Source organism: Myzus persicae, unplaced genomic scaffold (genome assembly GCF_001856785.1).
Source record: "Myzus persicae strain clone G006 unplaced genomic scaffold, MPER_G0061.0, whole genome shotgun sequence".
Classification (NCBI taxonomy): Eukaryota; Metazoa; Arthropoda; class Insecta; order Hemiptera; family Aphididae; genus Myzus; species Myzus persicae.
The window spans coordinates 53,033-78,385 of NW_019103933.1; the positions used below are offsets into that span (position 1 = coordinate 53,033).

At 35.6% G+C, this 25,353-nt stretch overlaps 1 protein-coding gene across 4 annotated transcripts in view; it reads right to left on the minus strand.

Moving 5' to 3' along the window:
- Window positions 1-5,360: 5,360 nt before the first annotated feature.
- LOC111036530 (MKL/myocardin-like protein 1) overlaps window positions 5,361-25,353 on the minus strand; it is a 63,920-nt gene continuing 43,927 nt past the window's right edge. For 2 of the 4 annotated variants that reach the window (XM_022318569.1, XM_022318570.1), the window contains exons 3-10: window positions 10,287-10,352; window positions 9,628-9,924; window positions 8,665-9,239; window positions 8,398-8,593; window positions 7,937-8,292; window positions 7,131-7,375; window positions 6,640-7,054; window positions 5,364-6,339 (exon numbers count right to left, since the gene is read on the minus strand). In XM_022318569.1, coding sequence (XP_022174261.1) covers window positions 5,959-6,339; window positions 6,640-7,054; window positions 7,131-7,375; window positions 7,937-8,292; window positions 8,398-8,593; window positions 8,665-9,239; window positions 9,628-9,924; window positions 10,287-10,352 — 2,531 coding nt within the window. In that variant the 3' untranslated portion in view covers window positions 5,364-5,958. Of the gene's footprint in view, window positions 6,340-6,639; window positions 7,055-7,130; window positions 7,376-7,936; window positions 8,293-8,397; window positions 8,594-8,664; window positions 9,240-9,627; window positions 9,925-10,286; window positions 10,353-25,353 lie in introns of all 4 variants that reach the window. The other 2 variants (XM_022318568.1, XM_022318567.1) reach the window with 2 other exon arrangements.

Consider the following 25,353-nt stretch of genomic DNA (forward strand, 5'->3'; position numbering starts at 1 on the left):
TACCAACCAACACTGTACATTTAAATTATTGTATATTGTATACACGATGCATCACCGTGAGATGTTATTGTCATTCTAATCGTAATGTTGTTGTTATACTCAGTTTTTGTCTGGGAGTATAAGGTCTTTGATTTTGCGACCCATTTTCATTTATGTATTATATTATGGAGTCGGATTGTGGTAAACAGGGAATGACGTTTTTTGCCAGCCAGTCAGTTTACTCAGTACACCGCCGCCGGAATGCCGGAATATTTACTGCGCTAGGAGGAAAGCGGTGACAGGCCGGCTAGATCCGATCATCTGATGTCGAGTAAAGTTACGCTTTTTGGTCGCAACGGCCATTATTTTAATCCATTTTATACTGTAGGTCACCTTAAAAAGTTTTACTTTAAAAACACAACGTAGATTAAATACATATAAGATAAAATAGTATTGTTATGTAATATGTACGTTTATATTATATTTTATAAATGTAATATTTGTTGGCCGATGTAGGGCGATTACGAAAACAAATTAAATGCCATCGGAAAAATTACGGTAGACTTCTCATAAGTATTATAGGTAGGTACCCACTGTAAGGGTGAGCTTACTCATTGAACTTCAAGTACCTCGCATAACTAAAAGTAATATCTAACAGCTACAAGGGCTTTAGGTTCAATATTTCATCGTTTAACATGAGGGAACAATGTAATGAAACTTCAAATGCCATTTTTTTGATAAAAAGTCCCCCGAAGGTCTCAGCACCGTGCCAAAACGTTCGGTCAGGTTTTAACTTCCGTAGGTATGTAGGTACTGCGGCTTCTTTCACAGGTCATCCGCGTGATGGAATTAAATCCCTGATAAAATTCGAGAATTAATTTTTTATTTTTGTAGTAAATTATTAGTATTTGTGGCTTGCAACTGTCACATGAAAAAATGTCAAAATCTGCATATTATATATTTACAGACAATTTATGGGTTCTTATATTTTATATATAATTACATATTTATATAGTTAAGACAGATAAGACATTTAGTCAGAGGTGCATAATAAAATATTAATTATCAGGTGCCACAAAGCCGTCTACGTTTGATATGGAATACATTTTTGATTCATTATTGTTTAGATATTATAGGCACAAATGATTGAATTGGCGCTTAAATAATTTCGTGGACTGAGGCAGCAATATAATAGCAACTATCAGTGATAACAAATGTTTCCAAATCAAATTGAACAGGTACTAGGAGCTCTACTAGGAGACATATATAGATACTTCTCCAAAAATAAAATAATTTCTAAGTAACTGAATATTCAATAAAACTGAAAAAAAAATAAACATCATGGATAGTATAACTGATGGTACCTCATACCTCAGTTATTGGACGGCTTTAGACAAACACAGTTGTAGTCAAACACACAACCGAGTTCTCCTGTCTATAATGATATAATGATATTATTATAATATTATGTGCTAAAATATTAGCCTATACACAAATTATACACATAATAAGTCACATATTTTTCATTGTTTTCAAAACGTTTTTAATGCATCAAAGTAATAAGAAAATCATTTTTTAACTATAGTCTTTATGTTTATAGGCTTGTGCCATATCCACGGGTGGATACTCGTGATCTGATCGACACGAGAAAAATAGAATCTTCAGCGGCCGCCATGATCATATTCAACAAAACAATTATATAACTAAGTTACTTAAGCTAACCTAACCAACCACATATAAATATTATAATATGTCTAAGGAAAAAATATAAATGTTATATTACACTATTACAACTATCTATCTATATCTATATTTATACTATTATATAAAATGGTAAGGGTTTTCTTAGACCGCGCTAACCGAGAAAACTGTTTTGGCTGAAATTTTTCACTGTTATACTTGACAGTCTGCTGGAGGTCATAGGACCAACATTTGTTTAGAAAAATCCACCAGAAAGTAGGAAATATGGATGTCAAAAATAAAACAGTGGCGCAATCTGTATAGGAAAAAATAAACTAAATAATAAAAAGTTGTTGTTGTTGCAGATTAATGTAATAATAGTTGCTATTGGTTAATCGGGCATGTTTGTTGATTTGAGTTATTATTTTTCGTGAATTACGTGTACGCCATTTACGAGCATAATTTGTGCTTATACTTTTTGATTATTCTTATGAGTTAAATTTCGGGTAAGTGGCTAATTTATCATCATGCCAAGAGCGCCAAGAGCATACATTGGCAGAAGAACTGCCAATGCTACTCGAATGTATAACAGAATGTATAACACAACAGAATGTTCTCAAACACTTGCATAGGAGCAACGTAACGCTTTGAGTATGAAATCAGCGTTTAATTATCAATCCGAGATTGATTATTTAAATATTAAAGTGCTTCAAATAGGACCAATGACGATATTATGTCCTAAGTGCCATGCAAAAAAATGGAAAGATGAAATCAATGGATTTTGCTGCGCTGACGGTAAAGTTGTTTTACAACAATTTGAGGATCTTTTATAATTAATTTATTTTAATTTTAATTAAATTTTTTATTTTTATAAAACTAGAAAAATTAATGTAATTATTTATACATATATTGTATTTATTATATTTTATATTATTTATATAAGTTTGTGTCGTTTATATTTGGTACATTTATTAACGGGTAACGAAGTACACGAGATCAGCTAGTACATTTAATATTTTACTATATTATTTTTTTGTTTTAATGATTGACTTACTGAAACTAGGTACTTTATAATTTTTTTCAACATTCCCAAATATACTTTTTATGTATTATTTTACACGATATGTTTTGCTCACTTCTAACAACGTTTTTAGTTTTTATCTCTCTTCTCTTCTGTTCCTCTTTTTCTTTTTAATTCGATTCGAAGCATAGTTAAGTAGAATAAAATATGTACATGGCGGCTGTGTTAATATGCGCAGTCCGAAGAGCGGTGGTCAATATAGTGTTGCGAATAATCAAAATGTTATATAATTTACAAAAACAATGATATGAATAATAACAATGATTATGATATGCGCGTGTGACCAGTTAAAATTATAGTACGAACATTTACCTATACTTGTCTAAACCCCAGAAGCTTCCACAATAAATCCAAATAGATTGGTAGGTACGTAAGATTACTTAAGTACAAAGTCAACAGAAAGTCAAGAACAGAATGACGTAGTGACTAGTTGGGCAAATTTTACTGTAACCTCTGTGTTCGATAATGATATATATATTATTTATATTGGTTGATGACATCTGTAACAGCAGATTTGAGGGTCAATAAGCAAAAAATAAATAATACCTCAATTCCAAGTTAAACAAATGTTGTAGACTGAAGTGAACTGTGATGGTGGTCAGTCGATAACGCTGGCGCACAACTATTTTTCGTTGGGGCTATGATACATGTGAATAAGGCGAGATTTTTGTCATTGCTCAGTCATACTATGCTAGTCTATAATTATAGATTTAAGCTAAGTTTAAATATGTATTAAAGTATATTTATTTACATTTTATTTGTGAGTACGTACATTTTAAATGTATAATAGTCATATTTTTCAGAGGCCCATTTTCATCAACATAAGTAGTGGCCCACAGGGGAAATCCCGGTGTCCCGGCGGCTCTATCCGTCCCAGACCGTAAATATCCTTAATTTACTCCCGACCAATAACCTAACCTTATTATTTGTACAAAATAATCTAACCTAACAACCATACGTAGTGAAACCCCCTAAGTTTTTTTTTGTGTTTGTATCAACTGCATCAGTTTATATTTTTTTTTAAAAGATTTTTTACAAGTCGGCAGAACATAAATCTTTTGTGTCAAAAGAATTAAAATTGCTTACAGCGCATTTATAGAGTAAAATTGTTTAGGATTCATGCAGCTTCAAAACAGTTATCTACAATGGTGAGCTGTTTTACAATAGATATATAATATATATTTTATACTCTAAAATATTTGTATTTACTTACACAGGTAAACTAAATAAAAACCCTTTGATAAAAATGTTGTAGAATTTTTTTGTGTAAAGACGCTTTTTAATAATCCCTTCAAAAGTACTACACAAGAAGAGGGGAAAAACAATACAAAATATTTAACAATCATTTTTCGATTTACTCACAAATATATATATATATAATTATTCAGCAAAATGTACATAAACAAAATACATAATCAAATAAAATAACAATAATTTGAACTTAAATTAATTCTATTGCTTTTATGATTAGGTATACCTACGCATAAATGTTAAGTCAAAAGTTATAAGTATAGGAATTTTTTTTATTATCTTTTGATTTTTGTTTTTTTTTAAATTTTTTTTTTTTTTTGTTTATAATTATAAATTTTGATCTAGAATATTCTTGACTAATTGACTAATTGATTATCATTTAATCACAATGACTATGGCATACATTATTATTATAGTATGATAAATTATGATATACATACACAATATAATAAATTAATATCGCTATAGCAACCAATGATCATGAAATGTGAATTTATTTTTAGCGAAAACCTCTTGATAAATTTTGTTTGATAAAAATTTCCTAACAATATTTTTCTAGTACAATATTCGTTTAGTGTTTTTGGAATGTTTAAAATAATTTTATCTATTGATTAAAAGGAAACAACACATGGATTTTTTACGCGTGATTTACTTCACGAATGGGATGACAAACATAAAATATTGTTTTACAGATAACTATGTATGGACTATTACATAATATAGGTAAAGAGCACCATTGTTTATATACAGAACAAAAAAAAAAAAAAAACAAAAATAAAAAGAAAGATAAGTAATAATAATAAGAGTAATAACAGAACAGATTAAAAATGTTACGTATACAATCGTTCTTATCAAAATATGTCGATGAAGGAAGCATAAAAGGAAAATGGTAAAAGTCACAAATGTTTAATATAATAGAGCCGTAAGACGCTGAGAAAAGGTTAATAAATATATTTGTATTATACATTGGAGAGAAAAATATTTTCTACAAAAAAAAAAATAATAATAATAATAATAATAATAATTCTGTTTTCGCCCGGTACGACGCACAGCCCATCGAGGTAAATGACGGCACTAGGTGTGCCGTATGCCGTTTCACATGCGCTCACTATACAGTATAATATGGTACTATTTAAATAACTATTCAGCACCTATTCATTGGTTAAGCGGACATTACAATTATGTATATCGTTTTTCAACCGCTTTTTTTTGTCATTTTATTACTCCTTATTTAAAAATAAATAAAAATATAATTTAACTATGAAATTAGTAATACTTAATAATAATTTAAAAAAGACGGTTTAATACAAACATTATTATACTATGTACAAGATACTTATTACAAATAAAATATATGATATTGAAAATAATGTTTTTGTTTGTTCATTAAACACTATAATATATCATTATGCCGGACGTTTTTATTTTAATCTTTTAAATAAAAATTAAGGAATGTAAACCACAGATAATGGATTTAATGGGTTAGTTTTTTTTATTATTTTATTTTCAGTTTAAAAAAATAAATAATAATAATAATACAATTTTGAGCAATGAAAAAGAAAAGAAACATTAATTATATTTTTATAATTTCTCTAAATAAATATTCCTTAAGTAAACACGACCCTGGTAAATAAATGAGCATATATAATAATTTTTCGTCAATTCAAAGTATTGTTTTTAATTATTTAAATAAAATGTAATCAATTTTTTTAAAAATCTTTATACACATCGGTCACCGCGACCAATCGACTCGAGGCGATGCCACTATGGGAAACGTAGACGTATGCGTTTATTTCATACATTCTTTAACGGCGTTGGACGAGTCACGAAGAGATGAGAAGAGACAGAGAAAAAAAATAGACGAAGGGGAATGGCGATAACGATAGCGCGCAACACGCACGTGCACCTATACTGAAGTAAACGTTTACACGTCCGTAGCGACGGTAAAAAATATTTTACACGTGAAATTACGTCGCGAAGTCTATTCGGTCCCACAGGAAGTCCATGTTGGCGGGAAGTTTGAAGTCGTTGTCGGTGGCTTCGCCGTTGAACAGGTCGGCCAGCGGTTCGGCCGACGGCGGCGGCAGGTCCAGCGAATCTAGCCAGTCGGTGTCCACGTCCATCATCAGGTCGTCGTTGCACACCACGTCCATGGCGAACGGATCGTCCATGTGTATGTCGAAATCGGACGTCGCGTTTACCGCCGAGTGTTCGACGCCGGATCCCGCTGACGTCTGGTCGTGAGCCGCCGACGCGGGCAACTCGCCGTTCCTGATCAATATCTCCAGGACATCGTCCATCATCTGACTTTTGGACACATTGTGCCGGCAAGTGTCAACCAGATGGTCCTAAAAACGCCAAGACAAACGACAGGTATATAGTTTATTACGATATTATCATTAGTAATTTGTCAGTAAAAATATAATATTAAAATAAGAGGGACGTAACGTTCGGGTTCAAGCAGTATGTGGGCACCGACGAAACGCTCAACGATGTTTATATTTTAGGATAGCAAAACAAATTGTAATGCTTCGAATAACATTGACTAGACGAGAAAATTGAGGGAGTTCCCATTCACACGATGTTCTGGCTGAGTATGGGGATTTAGAATATTATGTTATAACATTATAATATCAGTTTCGACTCACGTTTTGAAACAGTTTCGTGTCGTCAAACACCATTGGTAGACTGTTGATATCAATGTAAGGTGGCGATGACGGTGACTGTGGTTTTACATCTTCCTGTTTTGGACTTAGGTTGTTGTTTTCCAACGTGTCCTGGTGTCGATTTTCCGACGATGACTCAACAACTCTTTCTACTTGCTGCTGCTGCGATGGCAAGCTTACAGTGGTTTGCTGGTGCAATTTCACGTCATCCACAACCATGGGAATGTCGACTTTGTCGTCGTCAGCCACTTTTTGGAACCCTGAGGGGGTCTGAACAACCGTGATCGTCGGCTTATTGTTATTGTTAATACTAGTGTTGTTGTTGTTGATGACGTTGGTGGTGGTTAAATTGGGTTGAACGAACGTACCCAAAAAATTCGGCAGAGAAGTCGTTCTACTAAAATATATATAATATAATATAAGAAACGTGACGAACGATTAGAATGAAATGGAATGTAATGTGTGACACATACCTTTGACTGTTGTGGTCCAACTGACTCAAAATTGATGCCGCTTGTTCCTTGTCCAATACTATTGTATTGCTCCGCCGTTTAGTCGTCTCAAGATTGTTGTTGTTGTTGTTATTGTTGTTATTCTTCATTAAATTATTATTGTTCGTCGTTAAAATCATGTGTTTCTGTTGTTTTTGCTGTTGATTCAACTGTTGCTGCTGAAGGAAGGCTGCCAGATTCGCTTTCGCATTAACCGGCTGATGAGGCTGCAAAATAGATGATATCGATTAATAATATGAACAAAAGTTTTTAGGTTAACGGTTATGGTTTTGATCATTAAACCTAACTGGCAACAATTGCGAAAATTGTACATATTATGCTGAAACAGAGGACACACATGGTGTTATTTTAAGGTAGGTACCTATAATGTCGAAAAATTGACCATGGACAATACGTTACCTATTTTTCATATAAATATTTAAAATATTTACATCTTTATGTATGTGTATGTATATATACATTATACATATACATATCATACATGCATTATCTTAAAATAATAAGCTGTTGTAATCAACAATAAAATAGCTTAAAATGGGTTTAAACATTATTATTTAGGTCATTAAATTTGAGAACGGGTCGACGCCGAGCCCGTTGATTACATTTAATTGACTCGCAATATAAATTCGATTATGTGAAATTACATTGCAATCATTAAAGTCTGTTACCTAAATGCGTTGTTATTGCTATGGAGTTTTATAAATGTACTTAAACCAGTTATTTTTTGGTAAATGTGTGTTAAGTAGTCTCATTTATATTTTCATTACCTGGAATGTTTGTACCCTGGTCTGCTGTTGTTGTTGAAGCTGTAGTTGGGAGTTAAGCAGTTGTTTTTGTAACTGTTCAATGCGCCTCTGCTGTTCACGGATGATGCGATCTTCTTCTGGTGTATTTTGTGATCCTGGTGATGGTAAGGGTGGTGGTGGTGGTGGGGGAGGTGGTGGTGGCGGCGTAGACGACGACCGTGGAGGACTGTTTGGATTCGAATGGTTGCCGGGCGATAGCATTATGTTCGACAGTTCCGAATTGTGTTCAGCAAACGATCGTAGCCTTTCAATCAACTGTGGCTTCGGCCCAGACACGGGTAAATTACGTTTCTTCAGTTCAGCCTTTAAGTCACTCACTAAAAATAAAATGAATGATTAAGCTCACCAAAAATAAAAGTATATTATAATGTTTGTATACAGGCATAAAAGTATAAATCGATATATTCCTATATAATACTGACCCTTTAAATCGTCGAGATTTCGTAACGAACGGGTTTCGATAATCTGTGGTAGATTGTTGATGGTCTGGGCGGACGTCGTTGACGAAGCGGACGATGGCGAAGACGACAGCGACGACGACGATGATACGGTAGAAGATTGTTCAACGATAGACGAGGTTGATTTGTGTGGGGGAGCGGGAAGTATGAGTTGAGGATACTACGGATAAATAAAATTTAATTGATATCATTCAAACTTCAGTCAGATAAAAGGTACAATCGAACTCATACTTTTTGTTGCCACTCGAGTTGCCACTGCAAGAACAACTGCTGCTGCTGCAGAAGCAGCTCGTACGAGGTCTCAGCCGAATTTGCGTTTAGATTTTGTGACTTATGCGCACTCGGTGGTCCCTTGTACTCATGGAACTTGATCGTCCTGGTCTTCGCCTGTGACTTACTCTTGCTCTTCTTTCGATTCTTGTCCTTACCCGGTGCCGGCTGCTGCCCATGCACCTGTAACGGTAGGGTGGACGGAGGCATTGGTGGGGGCGCCGGGGGCGGTGGTGAGGCAACCGAACTCATCGGTGACAAGCTGGACGTGGATGAGCCCAGGGGTGAAGGTAGTAACGTTAAAGTGACGATACCGGCGTTGGCAGCGGCCGTCTCTATCATGTCATACGCTGGCCTGTGGGTCAGCGCTACCGCCGGTGGCGGTGGTGGAGGAGGTGGTGGTGGCGGTGGTGGGGAACACGAACTTCCAGCGCCACCAGAACTCTGAGAGTCTTCGTCTAGTATCAAGTACTGATCGGGGAGTTCAGGCTTGATTTTTTGTCCTTCGCTGGTTGCTTTGAACTCAATTTGACCCTCTAAAAAACAAATTCATTCGATCAAGACACATGCGTAGAACGAATGCAAACACAACAGCTACAGAAAAATGGTTTTATACTAACAACTGTATTTCGCTCAATGTACAATAAAGATTCTAGGTTCCATTGATGCCTATATTATAATTTACAGCATATGTCTATAGGCAGATCTTAAAAGTATGACGTAACCCATACTAATAATATACCATTTATTATTTATTATTAATTTTGTGATATTTTTCTACCTACTGTAAATATAATAATTCTCTAAGTTAGGAGTAGGTAAATGGAATCTGTTCTTTGCACTTTTGGTTGGTTCTTATAAAACAGTTAACTATGCATTTTTCTGGAATGTTCACCTGAATTTGCAACAAATGCATAAGCATACCTTTAACGGCCCTTTCAATGGGCTCGTCCGTGTGGAGTATATTCTTTTTGATCAATTCCAAAGGACCGGGTCTGTGTGCTAGCTGGGTATTTAGTGAATCAGCCAAACGACACTTGACCAACATGCGCTGACGTTCGGCTAATGATCGGTCCACGTCGCCGACGTCTTCTAATATGTGCTGTCTAACCAGCTGCTGTTTGTCAGGCCTCTGTTGAATTTTGGCTTTCAACAGATCGCCCATCTTGGCCCTCTCCAACTTTTGTCGTTGTTCATGGAAGGCTGGTGGGCTTTTCAAACCTGAGAATACGCCAAGAGACGATTATATTAACGACTAAAGCACAACTGATACACTACCGTAGTAGTATCGAAAAATAATAATTAGACAGCAAAATGTGGACCGCAAGACGAGGCGATTGAAACACGATAATTTCATCAGTATCTATAATACATTATAATTAACGATCGAAGGCCTTAGATTAATACACATTAGTCAGATTGAACGACTAAAACGAAAGAAGCGTTGTACGCCGCACACACAAGCTAATTTTAAACAGTCGTTCAACCCTGAAAGGGCGGTGGTGCATCGTAAAATATAGGGGCGAGTCTAAACACCGTCTTGCGTGCCGTTAGGTATCTGCCGGGTGTGGTTGTATACTTACAGGGCATAATTCCTTGGGCAACCAATTGGTTAATGGGTCTCCTCAACATCAACTTGACTTTGAGAGCTGAAACAAAACAAAATACAAATTCATAAAAATAATTATAACCAAGATGAATAAGCCAGAGAATAATATAAATGTGTCGCGTGCGTACACAATTATTACGCTTATGGTTTCGGTCATAAATTAATGGGCGTAATGTATAGTGTGCCTGGACGTGTATGTGTGTGTGAGAGTATAAGAGGATCGAGTAGTTAAAAAAAAAATCATAATCTCCATCACGTCCGTTATTTTTACGAGCATACAAGCGGGTTTTTCTATTTCGGTACGGCCGGCGGCGGTGCGCTGGCTTAAGAAGACGTTAAGACTGTCGCGGGATATTAATTTGAATCTGCGGGCGAGTGAAAAGAAGAACGGGGGAAAAAAAAATTACATAACACGCACCGCGGAGAGTAAAACGTTGAGATTTTTACAGGCTGTGGCGCGGCAGAATGAATTATACGTGTCATTATGTGGACATTGTGGCGGCGGCGGTCGGACGCCAAAAAATAGAATTTTTTTTTCGTCGAACCGATAACAACACATTGTAAAACCTCAGCTTTGGCCGTCGCAGTGAAAGAATTATTTCGGAGAGAGAGAGGCGGTGGTGGTTAAATATGCACACATAATAGTATATACACATCTATATAATATTATATATATTATATATAGGCAAATACTTTGCAAACCTGTGCCAGACAATTAGGTACAATTTTTTTTCCTGTTTTCTGCTACCATTCATACATAAACTTTATACGCCAGGAATCTACAATTAATATTTTTGGCTACTTTTGTAATTCATGAAGTTTTCGGGGGCAATTAAATTCAACGTACGTTTTCGATGTTCAAATGAAGTAGAGGCAAAATGAAAAAAATTAAATTAAAACTCACGAAAACCTCATTAAATTCACCATAAAAAATAACAATTTAAAAAATACATTTTTCGCCCTTGCGCCGCCATCATTTACAGATTTAGAAAAGTCAGACGAGTCGGAAAATTATGGTTAAAATGTTTCTCTTTTCATATTTTACCGACGATAGCAGACAATCTGTCATCGTTGCAAGACGTATTTGACATTACAAGACTGCTGCACCGGTCGGATAAGACGACATTCGTTTTCGGAGAGACGGCTATTGTTTACCCTAGCACCGCCGTTTGGGGTCTGCGCAACAATGATAATTCATGTACGACGACAGTCGTCGACGAAAAATCGAATTTGGCCGGACACGAGACGCGAGCGCGTTATTATTAAGTTTCTATATAGAGATGGGACACGACTACGGCTCGTACGGGTCAAGTCCGCAACGATCGTATCACTGCGAATGCATGCACAACTACCGCGACGATTGTCAACGCGTCGCTAAACGGAGTTACTTAACAATAGTAAATAATAATATTATGTACATATTGTGTACACAGACAGATACGCATATATATATATATATATATATAAACGGTTCGTGATTGATGGCCTGTGCTTTACCATCGCCGCCGTGTGGACCGCACGATTAGAAAGGGCCGACGACGACGAAAAGGGACACCATACCTTGCGTAATTAGGTATATACATATATTATAATTTATAGCTCATAGAACAGCGATAATATAATTACAGTATAGTATTACATATACATATATTTGTGTTAGTATATGTGTGTGCGCACAGTCGCGATCGCTGCAAACGTTTCCGATTATATATTATAATATTATACGAGATGAATATCTTGCAAGCGACGAGGTCTTGCGAAACCGATAGAGCTATAAATGGGAGGTTGTCGATCGGTGTTTTTTTTTTTTTATATTCTCCATAGGTAGGTTATATGCGCGAAATGACCGCCACACAATCGCAACGATCATACGATTGTGTACTATTATTATCCGTCGTGATTATCCATGTAATATAATGATTGACGTGCCAGTGTTTATTTATTAAATTTTTTTTTTCGACGAAAATTATGGTTTCGATATTAAAATCATCTGGACGAGAGCGCAAAAAACCGTACGACGCGACGATATTAAAAAATGTTTTCCTGTCAACAACTGTCGACCGACGGTTGCGCCGCAATCGCTAAATGTGTCATCATTAGCGTGATTAATTCAATGCCGAGCGACAGCCGAGACTTGGCCGTAATTATTGAATTGGGTAAAATATAATATATGCTTCGGTCGAGTAACGTATGGTAAATACTTAACAGCAATCGTATGGTTTTTCTTCTTTTGAGGCTGCTTAACGCATATATATGGCGCATGTATTGGTACATATATATACCAATACGGCCTCAGAAGCCAAAATTCATTTAATTCAAAAAGAAAAAAGAAAAATATTAACGAAGTGAAGGAAATGTACAACCTAGTAGTAAACTCGGCTCTTCTGCAGGTGAATATTAAATTGAATCGAGTCTGGAATACCTGACTCCATCCATTATATATTAATTTAATACAATGTGAAGTTTTAAGTACGATAGGCGACAAGTACAGCTACATGTTTTTCGACCAATTCGTAAATTGGACATATTTACCGGTCATATACGGCCTAGAATTTAAACTTAGTAATTTAAGTCTATTTGGATTTCGAATAACCGTGTAAGAATACAAAAATTATGAAATCATACGTGCAGTATGATACGGCATACTTACAGTTTAAATATTTTTTACAATACACCTTTCACAGTTTTGTGTTCTGTTCATTAATAATTGGAAAATGGTTTGAAAAATCAACATATTTTTTCGAGTCATTAAACGATAAATATACGTTAAGTTATGTTTCAGAAAAATATATTGTTGAGAGTACTTTAAAAACTCTTGGTCTTTGGGTTTAAACATATAGAACCTATAAATGATTTCAATTGTCACCACACTACCTAATATATTTATCGAGCAATTCATTATTTCTAAAAATAAAAAAAATTGTTCGGGCCAAATGAGCTCGAGATAACTTTTCGGGATCACGGGTCGTTGACTCTGACTAAACGGATTAATTAACGAATGTTTTTATGTTACTAAAACAATATTATAGTTTCCGTATTAATTTTAGATCATTGTGTAATTTCACTATCTGTGTTCCACCAATTAATTGCATTATTGATCAACAAAATATTATATCGTACAATAATGCATGTGTAATCTGTATAGTCCTCGGATTATATATTATATCCATTATCCACTGATAGTCCGCGGATCACTGCAAACTTCAGCGAGAACGCAACGATTTTTGTCAACAATAACTTCTCTGGGTGGGCGGGGGTGGGGGGACTTACAATATCAATATTTACCACGGCATAAATTAAGCCGTTACATATTTTTACTAATAAATTAGTTTGTGATTAAAAAGTCAAAAATTCCACATACTTCCCCGCATTCTTCTTATTATAATAAATACAGTACAGTTCTGCAAATTAGAAAAAAACTCAGAAGTATTAAATATTTTGGGCGAAAAGCCTACAAAATATAAACGCCACACGAGTCAACGACAGTACTACAATAATAATCGACAAGAACATAATATTATACATTTTATATATACCTACAAGCGGCACAGTTACGTATTATATATAGAGTACAGTATATAGCGCGTATTGCATATTTTATGTATTTTATTCACACCACCACGACCTGTAATATATTATGGTACAGTTATGTGTTGTCAAGGCGACGATGAGGCATCAAACGCGATTACGCTATATTACGATGACAAAACGAATGATAGTAAAATTAAAAAAAAAAAAAAGATAATGCTGTGTTTATTATCCAAGAAGACCTCGTTCGAGTTTTCGAACAATATAATAATATAATAATTATTTACGTGCGAACAACACTTTGCTGGGCAATTAATCTTGTCGCGGTGCACGTCGTATAATAATATACAGAAATTTATCGCGAGAACAGTACCTACCGAATTAATATTGAACGTAATATAATAAATTCTCTTTTTTTTTTTTTTGTTTTATATATAAACATTCCCACCCGCCGACATTCCATATGAATTGTTAATCGTTGTTTAGGGTTGTGTTGACAACGCGCCCGTCTATTTTTATTAAACACTTTAGTTCATATATTGTATACAATATATATATAGTAATTTGTACATATTATTATTACACACGTTCGGATTACAGGCGGGCGTCATCTTAGAAGCCAGTCGGTCGTAACCTACGATGACGCGACTTTATTGTAATCGGCGTTTTGTTCCTCGCACACGGGAATGGCTTAGCAGCTGGACACGATGCCGTTAAAATAAACGCATAATATTATACATTTTAGTATAATATACGCACACGACGACCGTGTTTATGCTATATACGTCGTATATTTAATATCCATTGCACTTGGTTTGGTACGGTTCGATGTCACGTTACGGTTTTGATCATATCCAGCGCACGACGTATCGTTGGCGAATTGCGACCGAAAACAATACATTTTCGTTAAGTCAATCGCCAAGCACAATAACACATATTGCCCGCCGCCTTATACACACGACAATACTATGTTATAGGTAATACATCGAATGTTATAAGCCCTCTCCCACGCGAGGCACTAGACTATAATATAGAAATACGATACATGCGTACAGCTGAAGATGACCTGCCGATCGTATGACACGTCGTGTAACCGAAACTTACTCGCAGACGGTTTACCGAGAGCATATGGGAGGGACACGTTTAACCGACTTCGGGAGTTGCTGTACACGACAAGAAACTGCGAATGATCTGTGTGAAAAAAATGTCAGCATACACAAGACGGGAAAAAAATCCCTTACCTCCGCCCCCCCCCTCTTCCACAGTTACCCGCATATGATTCGGCATAATGTTCAACGAGCATTGAAGATTTTGAGTTGCAGAAACATCACTGCAGATTACGGACCACGCGGTTCCTGCACAGATACAAGAGTTGGCGGCCGCAGTCAGAAGGTATAATAGATGAAATCCGGGAGCGGTACTACTACTCCATTCGCTCAAAAATAACTTGACTCTTCTTTTCGCCACCCACGTCCTCTCTTCACTCAAACATGATTAAGTGGTTGACTCTTTTAAATTACTACACGGTTTCGCGTACATAAATTTGGGAGGCACTGATTCAAAATTATTTATGTTTGATATTATATTTTAACTCGTAACGATTCTATAACACGGATAATATAGCGTATTAGCGTGTAAGGATTATTACAACATTATGTCATAATATTGTCATTTATCTGTATAATATGAATACCGATCCGATTTACAAACATCGAAGTCTTTATCAATAATACATTTATATTTATTAATCGTGTTAAATACCATAGTATTACGTAACAACAGCTATATCGGTGGACACAAGAACAATAACTTCTTTTTGAAGAGTACAATAGTAGAAGCCCCGAGGAGATCTCTGGTAATGTTAAACGGCTTAATTGGACTAATTTTGGGACACGCTTTCAAAAATGTTGAACTTGAAGTCATGGGCTAAAAGAAGAAACTAATTTATCATATACTCGGGCTAAAAGAGAAAAAAAATGTTGGGCGAAAGGAGTTACGACCCGCGAAAACTGGCAGTCATCGACGTCGGGCGCATAATATCATTATGTAGATACATGTGCATATGTGTATATCATTAAGACACGATATCAGAGCAACACGCAATTGTCGTCAGACGTCATTACGGACGGTTATTAGACGTTTTGTATTTCGTCGAGGCTACGATGACTGCGCCGAAAGAAGGAAATCGTATAAGTCATACGAGCGAAACTCGTCGGGCGAAGCCAATTAATAACCCCGGTCCACCTGCGAACATCACCGCTCCTTCCACCCACCCGGACGGCCGTGAAAATCTCCTCCTCCTCGGGATGGGTGAGCACTTGTCAGGCGCCACAAAATGTGGTGTACGATTCTGTATGGAAAACAGGGGCGGCGGTGAAGAGGTGGCCGAGTGCAGGGAGAGGAGGAAGAAAGTGCCAGAGATTTTGCAGCCCGCGGACAGACCATATGTCGCGACAGCGCATAGACGACGCCGCTGGGCACGTGACATAATCATAATCATAATAATATTACTATAATGGGTTTTATTTCGTAGAACGGCAGCGGCGGCCACTTGTTATTGAAATATTATTGTTTCGCTCGATAGCATAATAACGGCGCCACTGCAGCCGCCGGAAAGTCGGTATTATTATAACCTAAACACTATACGCGTATAACCGAGTATCAAAATAATATTATGCACGTTTCATATTGCAGTCGTCATATTGCATCGTATATCACCGGCGCAGTCGTGGTCGCATACAATTATACGATCGAGATTATATATTATCCTTCACAGCAACAGTCCTTTTATAATAATCATAATAAAATTAATGTACAATACGATACGCGTTGATAAATCGCATATTATCGTATTATTATTACAATCAATAATATCGTTTCTGCTGCAGCAAGCGACTGAGAAAATCGCAAAAAACCATCCACCTCCACCAGCTCCTCGCGTATAAACGACCCACCCACCCACGAGTACAGAGTTGACATGTGTGTAATAATCGTCGGTTATTAGTCCACTGCGAGCATAATAATATTATAATGCACACAATATATTATATTATTTTATTATTATTACTGACGTGCGCGTGTACTGGCTGCAGTATAATTACGCAACGTATAAACCGCCCACGGGCCCGAGTAAAATATATTTATATATACATATCATAGTATACGTATATAATATACGTTATATATTACGGCCGTGTATCATATATGTTTGGTTTATTAATATCGCACGTGTCGTCCGTGGCGAATCAACGGGACACGATTTTATATTTTGCGGTCGCCGTTACGCACGCCGCCGCCGCTGGTCACTGCGGCGGCGGCGGCAGCAGCGATGACTGTGCCGTGCAGGCGGACAAACGAACGACGAATATTCGGCAGACGAGATAGATTTAAAGAAAAACATATATCTAATTTATATAATACATAAATTAATGCACGTTCGTACGGGGCCTCGTAGACTTGGAAACTTCTGATCCAATTGGCACAATATTTTGCACACATCGCGTTCGTTGAGACCCGGGGAGTGTTCTTCGCCTCGTTTTTCAATCCATATAGGTTGCTTAGGGTTGCCACCTGGCTCACACGTGAATTTCGGTTTGGCTCGGAAACCAAATAGTGTTTTTGTTTATATATAAAGGGTTGCCAATGGTTACAGAAATACAATTGTTTTAACTGTAGCACTATAATATGCCATACGTTACAGTGGGATTTCTTTTTAATAAAATAAAAATTAATAAATAGTTTGTTATTGAAATGTTTAATGTTCAACAAAAGGCTATGTCAGTACGTTTGTTGCTTAAGTGTAGACTCAAAAACAACTATACCTATTTGGACGAAAATTTCAGAGATCGAGGTACACTAAAACCGAGATGCAGTAGAGTGCCGTATCTTATGTTTGTTCATTTTTTACCGGACGAATATAGGTTATACAGCTATACAGATCATATATTATAAGTACTTGGCATTAAAAAATCAACTCAACGTACTCATCTCGGTGCAAGATAATGTATAATAATATAGAATAGAATATTAAATCACAAGAAATATAAAGACACATTTTTATAAACAATATTCTGTTAAAGGTGAGAATTTTTTTACACGTTTCTCCAGACACTTAAACTTTAATAGGTGGTTGGAAATTATACTTATCAGTGAGCTAAATAGTTTGTTTTATTGTTCGGTTAACACCAAGTTTTTAATTTATAAACCACCTTCCTATAGTAAATAATAAGTTATTAATAATAACTATCAAAATGCTAAAGGCATTAGACTTATTAATGTCTTGATGCATTATTTTAGACTATTTATTATTTTAAAATGATCACCTTATTTCATACTACTTAATTACTAATGATTTATTACTTTTGTTATAATTATCATTTGAATACGGAAAGTTATATTTTTTTATACCATTGCGTAATGTACTGACGTTAATTATAATTTGTAAATGGAGTTTTCTCCGTATATATAGTAATAAATAAATAGTACATATTCATATTTCATAATATATATGGTCAGTGATAAATCTTAATATATATGGCGTACGAAAAAACCGATTCTGTTAAAACTACGTATAGTTTCTCCAACAATTTTCAAAGCTACAGCGATGTAATCGCAGCATAGTTATGTCGGTCGCCCAAACGGTGTTTTAGATATTACTGAATTACTCAATTTATTACTGATATTACCAAGTGCAATGCGACACTATAATATACAGTCCAAAATAGTAGCGAAAAATCTTGCAATAATATGCATGTGAGTCCTGCATAAAACTGGGCAATTTTCATCACGGCATCAAACAACATATTACAAAAACAGTAAATACAACTTGTTTGTTTTTTTTTTAAATTTAAATTTAAATCCGAAATAGTGTTGGACTCGCAAATATTACATAATGCACATATATCGCACCAATATGAACGTTTATGCGGATATACAAACCGTGCCAGCTGCAGCGGGCTCTCGCAGACGGAAGGGCGCAGCTTTGCGTCGGCAATGTCGTATGGACTGTTTAAGAAATCGCGTTAACACCTCTTGTTTTCGGAAACCGTGTTATTATTATTATTATTATTATTGTTGTTACGATCCAAAGAAATCCGTCGGACGTTACAGACACCAGACTCGCGTGTATACGTGTGGTATATGCAATGAGTGTTATATGTGTATGGTGTATATATATATATATATATATATATATATATAATATATATACGACAACGTGTGGTGTTTTTTAACGTTTCGAACAGGCAACTTTCCAGCATCGACCGAGGCTGAGGAGCAGACGAAAATCACTGTGTGCTATATATATTAAAGACAGCACGAGAATATTTACTATAAACCTAATATTATATTATATAAACATGTAAATATTGCTATACACGCGTCATTATAATACATACATCACACGAATGGAAGAATATTTAGGTGGGTTAGTTTTTCATCTCCGCGTTTCCCCGTGCCAGTATAGGTATTAGGTTGGTCGAGTTTTTCGCCTTCGACTTCACGGCTCCAGCATGCGAGTTATCGCAATAGCTTTATTGTTATATTGTCCGTTTTTTATTATTTTTTTATTTTAATGATTACAGCGAACCAACGGCCCGTGATCGTGATTGGCAGTCTCGGAGGCGGGCGAAAAAAATAAAACGATATTATATATATATACACCAGCGTATACGTATATAATAATAATGTGCAGTATATAGGAGAGCCGCGGTGTCGCTGCAGGGGCGGCGGCGGGTTGGTCATTAAAAGATGTATAAAGATAATTAAAGAATCTTTTATCACGCCAGAACACAGTTGGCAGTGGATGCGAGAAAGCACTTTCATCGAGTGTGTCGCGCGAAACGGCCGCCATCAAAGCCAGCGGGCGCGCGTATATATATGTTATAAAATAATAATATGCGCACCCGCTTCGGCCACCGCCCCATTCGTATATCAATATACGCCGTCGTCACAGCCGGCGATCGTTGCCGATCTTCATCGCGAAACTAGACCAAACGTAAACACCCGATTTCTTCGTATCACAAAACCACGATACATATAGGCGTTATTATATGCATTTCAATCTTAGAGGGGGGAGGGGGTGAGTCTCCGAATGAATTATATTATTTTCTAATTTTTGCTATACTAATAAAATTATAATAGTATGATTAAATCAACAAATGAAAGACTTTTATACATTATATAATATACTTTAACAACATCCATAGATTGTATAATGTAGCAACTGTTAACAGATTATACGAAGATAAAACATTTGTCTTATTGAACAAAAACTTGTTTAAATTCTCTTTCGATTCGACTACATTGAAAACATCTCATTCGATGTGTGAAATAGAAAATAACCAATAGGTACTCGAATATAGTATGGTATTCATCCTACGATTAATCCATGTTTTTTCATACACAGTACGATGTCTAGACCTGAACGGATATGTTAGAATAAATAGTATTACGGTGCAATATTCAGTCATCAAGCGTTATAAAAAACACTGCATCAAATTTTTGTTTTTTAGAGATGGAGATAGCGAGACCCCCAGCCCCGCCCATATACACGTATATATGATGTAAGTAAAAGTATCTGCGGAAGAAGAGATCTCTGTCAAAGTATAACCTATAGGGGATGCATTTTTAAACTTTCGAAGGGAGGGGGGCTCATACATTTATTTTTAATACGCCGTTCCGCTAATTATTCGTTTTATGAGCGTAATAATGTCTAATAAATAATAATTGTATCGTAATGTGTACAAGATACAAACTTATTTCTGACAATATTTCATATTGAAAAAACGATATAACTTTTCGTCACAGGGTTCAACTGCTGCCGCTGCATTAAACAATAATATTAGAAACCATCATAACATGCACTCGTGCCCAAAAAACCTATATATATATTATACTTATCTTTTTCTACCGTACTTCCCGGAATATCGTTTCGGTTTCCAATAGTTTGTCTCGTAGACTTCAAACGAAATACATCGGTCAAACGTTAACTGTCAAACAGTTTTGGCACGCAAAAAGATCGACAACTGATTGCGACGGCTGAACAAACGATCCTAGAATAAGACCTTTAAACGATTCGCCACTATATATTATTATGATTCCATTAACTAACATTTCTTTGTAAAAATTTAAAAAAATATATAGGTACGTTTCTTGTGATAATTAGCAAATATTATGTATATTATGTTGTCTAATATATATTAGAATGTTCTAAATTACCGTTATAACGCTGTAGCGACATGTTTTCAAAATGCATGGATTCAAATGTTTTCGGCACGCACAGGGACGTCTTATGAAATGGAAACTGACCAAATTTAAGTAGAAACAAACGCACCCACGTATTTTTCCGTGCTTTTAATTCGTAGACGCGCATCGAATATAATAAAATATAATGATGATTACCGTCGCATGAGGTAGGAGGCACAAACACAAATATAGCAACGCCCTAGCTGCAGTGGCGGTAAAAAGAAAAATGTGTTCATGGCGGAAAAATGTGAAAAAGAACATTATTCCACTGACATACAAACGTTAAACTACGATATGGTGCCAAAATCAAACTCCAAGCTGGACATGACCTAGCTAGTCTGGCAAAAATATAAGACCAAACATTTAGTTTGCGTGGATAAGGTTTAATATTATAATTTCTCCTGCAGACTTTCCGAAATGAGTTATATTGAAGAAAAACATAAGGCGTCCGAAGAAATTATGTCGGTAAGCAAGGTTTAAAGCAAGCTCTGCACAAAATCATTTTCCAATTACAATAATTTTCCATAATTATTTTTAAATTAAAATCACAGCAGAAACGCATAACATAACACTGGGCAAACGCGTCCTGGAAATTAAGTTTTTAAACCGTTGTGTTGAGCGTTTAAGTGGATCAATAACAGTCCGCAAAATGCGAGAGAGGTGTTTATACTATATAATATACTGAACAAATATTTATAAATAAATATATAGGTCTCAGCCGAAGGTTTGATTTTTTTTATTTCTTTAATGAAGTCTTATCGTTTTGACGATCGGTTCCAATTTATTACTGTCTAACCAGTATTTTATAATCCGCACTATCAAACCATTGTCGGTGGTAAGTCGTCTGCGGGAGTCTGCTGCTCGAGCAAAGATTACGAACACATAATGATTGTATAACTAAAGTATATTAAGATTTATCGTTTATCACTATTTGCGTCGTTTATATTTGTATAATGTAAGTATGTAAAATATGATGATAATATTATAATTCGTTTGGGATGATGCGTAATAATTAAGAATAGGTGACTGTTGCACTGCAGTGCGAAGATTTATTGTGCCGATGACGAGAGATTAGGTTAGATGAGGATTTTCAAACGGTGTGTATCCTGCGGCGACGGTGATATTATGTGCGCGTCAAAATAATGTATACATCTCTAAGTTTCGTTACGATCATAATAATAGTTCGGCAAATCGAACGGCACGTTTTATATATTAATCGACTCGTTTGTGTACAACATATAATATATACTACACACATATTGTCAAGGATGCAAAATTCAGTGAATGGACCCCACGCTGATTGCCTTCAATAATAATCGTAATTAAATTGTCATAAATTACGGCTCTTTTAACGTATTAATATTATATAACATACAGTAGCGACCCTCGTCGGAAAACGATCGCATTAATATATTAAATTATAGCCACACGAAATACATGTTCGAGCATGTATCTAATGACATAATATATTTTAACATCATTTACCTGCAAGTTGCAACGACTAGATCATACTATGACGTATTCGTTTCCTGCTGTGGGTTATATGGAATGAATCAATCGGCTCACGTACCAGACCAGATTTGGCGGTATACGTGACAACTGCGAGCTTGCTGGTCGCGGGATATCTAGTGTTGTTTTTTACGATAGAATTTGATTAAAGATAATGATATGAACCAACCAAATTAAAAACACTGGGAATCTCTGAGATTTAGTAAAACGTACAACTTTTAGGGTTCAAACAGTCATGAACTCAAGTCTGAAGCGTATTTTTATGAACAAACTTATAAAAAAACTTTCCCCTATCATATTTAATATCCTCTACATCACGAATAACCAATTCTAAAGTATCATGTAAGATCAGTTTTATAAACTGTTAAAAGTCCACAAATCAAACTGGGTTCGAATGACATTTATTTTTGTTCATTTTCTTAAAAACATATGAAAAAACGTTTTCGAAAAATATATTTGCTTAACAATTTACAGTGAAAAAAGCTGTTCTCATAAAAAAAAAGTCTGCAGTATCATCATAGACGAAAGTACTCTATAACAGTATGAACCAATCTAAGTAATTGAAAACACAGGGTTCTCGGGTACATAAACTCAATAATGAAAAAAACAAGATTTTTAATAAATGATGAAAGATGGGTGATTCGTGGTGAATCACCATGTACAGTGGACGTTTAATATCCATTGAAGGACACGGGAGTCGTATTTCTTTCAATGATCAAGTCATATATATTATCAAATCGCATTGTATAATAAAACGTACATCTGCAAGCACTGCAGCGACTGGATATAAACACAAACGTTTACATACAAATAACAGTAGGTGAGTATAATAATAATGTACGCGCAAGACAGGCTCGAGCCGCGGTCACGTATCACGGACGATGGTAATAATAAGAAAACGACTTGGTATATTATTTTGGTATTAACACGTTTTTCGTCGAAAAGGATTTACTTGTTTATTAGTTTTTTATCCAGCGGAGGCGTATTAGTAACGTCGTCGCACGCGACAATAATCGCGTGCCAGTCGCGTATGTTTATTTGGGTCATCGACTCTCAACGGCGGCGGCGTCACCCCATGGTCTCTCCGTAGGCCGAGGCGGACGTTCCTCTCGCGATCTGGCACGCCGCCGCTGTCTTCAGCCGTTTTTCTCGAAACAATTAGCTTCCGTTATAATAAAAATAAAAAATGAATGCAACCGAACGCAATAATATCAACGACGATTTATCGCTATATCAATTATATAATTATATACATTGTTGCCGTCGCCGTCGCGCGAAGACATTAATCGTGCAGTAAATAGGCCATCGTTGCAGCAACAACAGCAGCCCAACCCTATCTCGCCGTATTTTTCGAATACAACACTGTCGCCACCGACGCGACGCCGCTACCGCTGACGCCGCCGTGACGGGATGAACGTCCGGCCCAGACGCCGTTTTTTTTTCACTTATGACTATTATTAAGTTATTTTTTCAGTTCGATTTTCGGCGGCGAGGGCCCGGACGACAGATCGTGACATAAACAATGCGATTTGTCACGCGTCGGCTAATAAAATGAATGTTTATATACACAACATAATTATTTTAACTTTAAACAAGCATCTCCTATACACAGCGCGGCTCTAGGCCTACGAGTAATATATGTGTTCATCTGTATATATATATATTGTGAGTGTGTATTAAAGAGACGCCATCTCGAAACTTTTCGTAATAAACGATCCAGCAACAAGAATCTGTCAAAACGGTATTCCGACGACAATATGTTTTCAAGTGTTTTCTTTTCCTATTTATTATAATGTGTACAATATTATTATTATTTATTTATTTATCAACAGACTTGAGTGAACAGAAAAGAAAAACAGCTCGCGATAACAGGTCACGACGATGATAATTTTATCAATAATATGTTTACAACACGCGCCCGCAGTAAACAATCGCTATTCTCGGGATCAGAATGATGAAATTGGACTTTTTTGATTTTTTTAAACAATATTAGAGAGTTTTCGTCGCATCCGCCAACACCAATTGTAACGTAACATTATAAAACACATATTATATTAATTTTAGGAGAACGTCGTATCCACATGTTCAGTATTTTCGTCTTGTTATTTGTAGCGCATGACAGACCAACATAATTTATAACTTTGTGTTATTATAGCTTAAAAATATTAAATTTAATTGATCTATAATCAAATTCGAAAATAAGAAGGATATTTTATCAATAAACACTTTTTTAAGATACTATAATTTTCAGGCGATTTTTGAGCATGTAAAATATAATTATTTAAAAATGCTCATAACTCGCTTTAAATGAAATTATTGAAAAATCACAAAAAGAGAACACAAATAATGTGCTTGCCTTTAAGCCTTAAAGGTCAATTCACTCTAATATATTAAAGCTATAATGACACAAAATTGACTGACTGCTGAACGTACATTTTAGTATGCGTTAGTGAGAACGGAGACAACATAATATACGAGGGTAACGGAATACCAGATCCTCTCATATAATGCAATGAAAATATGACATAATAATAAAAATATGTATTTTATATGACTACAGAAGTGAAAAACGTATTGCAGACGTAGATTGTACTACTATTGAAAGCTCTTTAAGCTATCAATTTATACAGTTTTTCGCCGTCAGATATTTTCGTTTTCATGAATACGTTGATAAATTGTATACTGCCATAATAACAAAATGTTGATTATGTATTTACTTGTAACACGTACAATTGAAAGTTCTCAACAGGAAAACATAC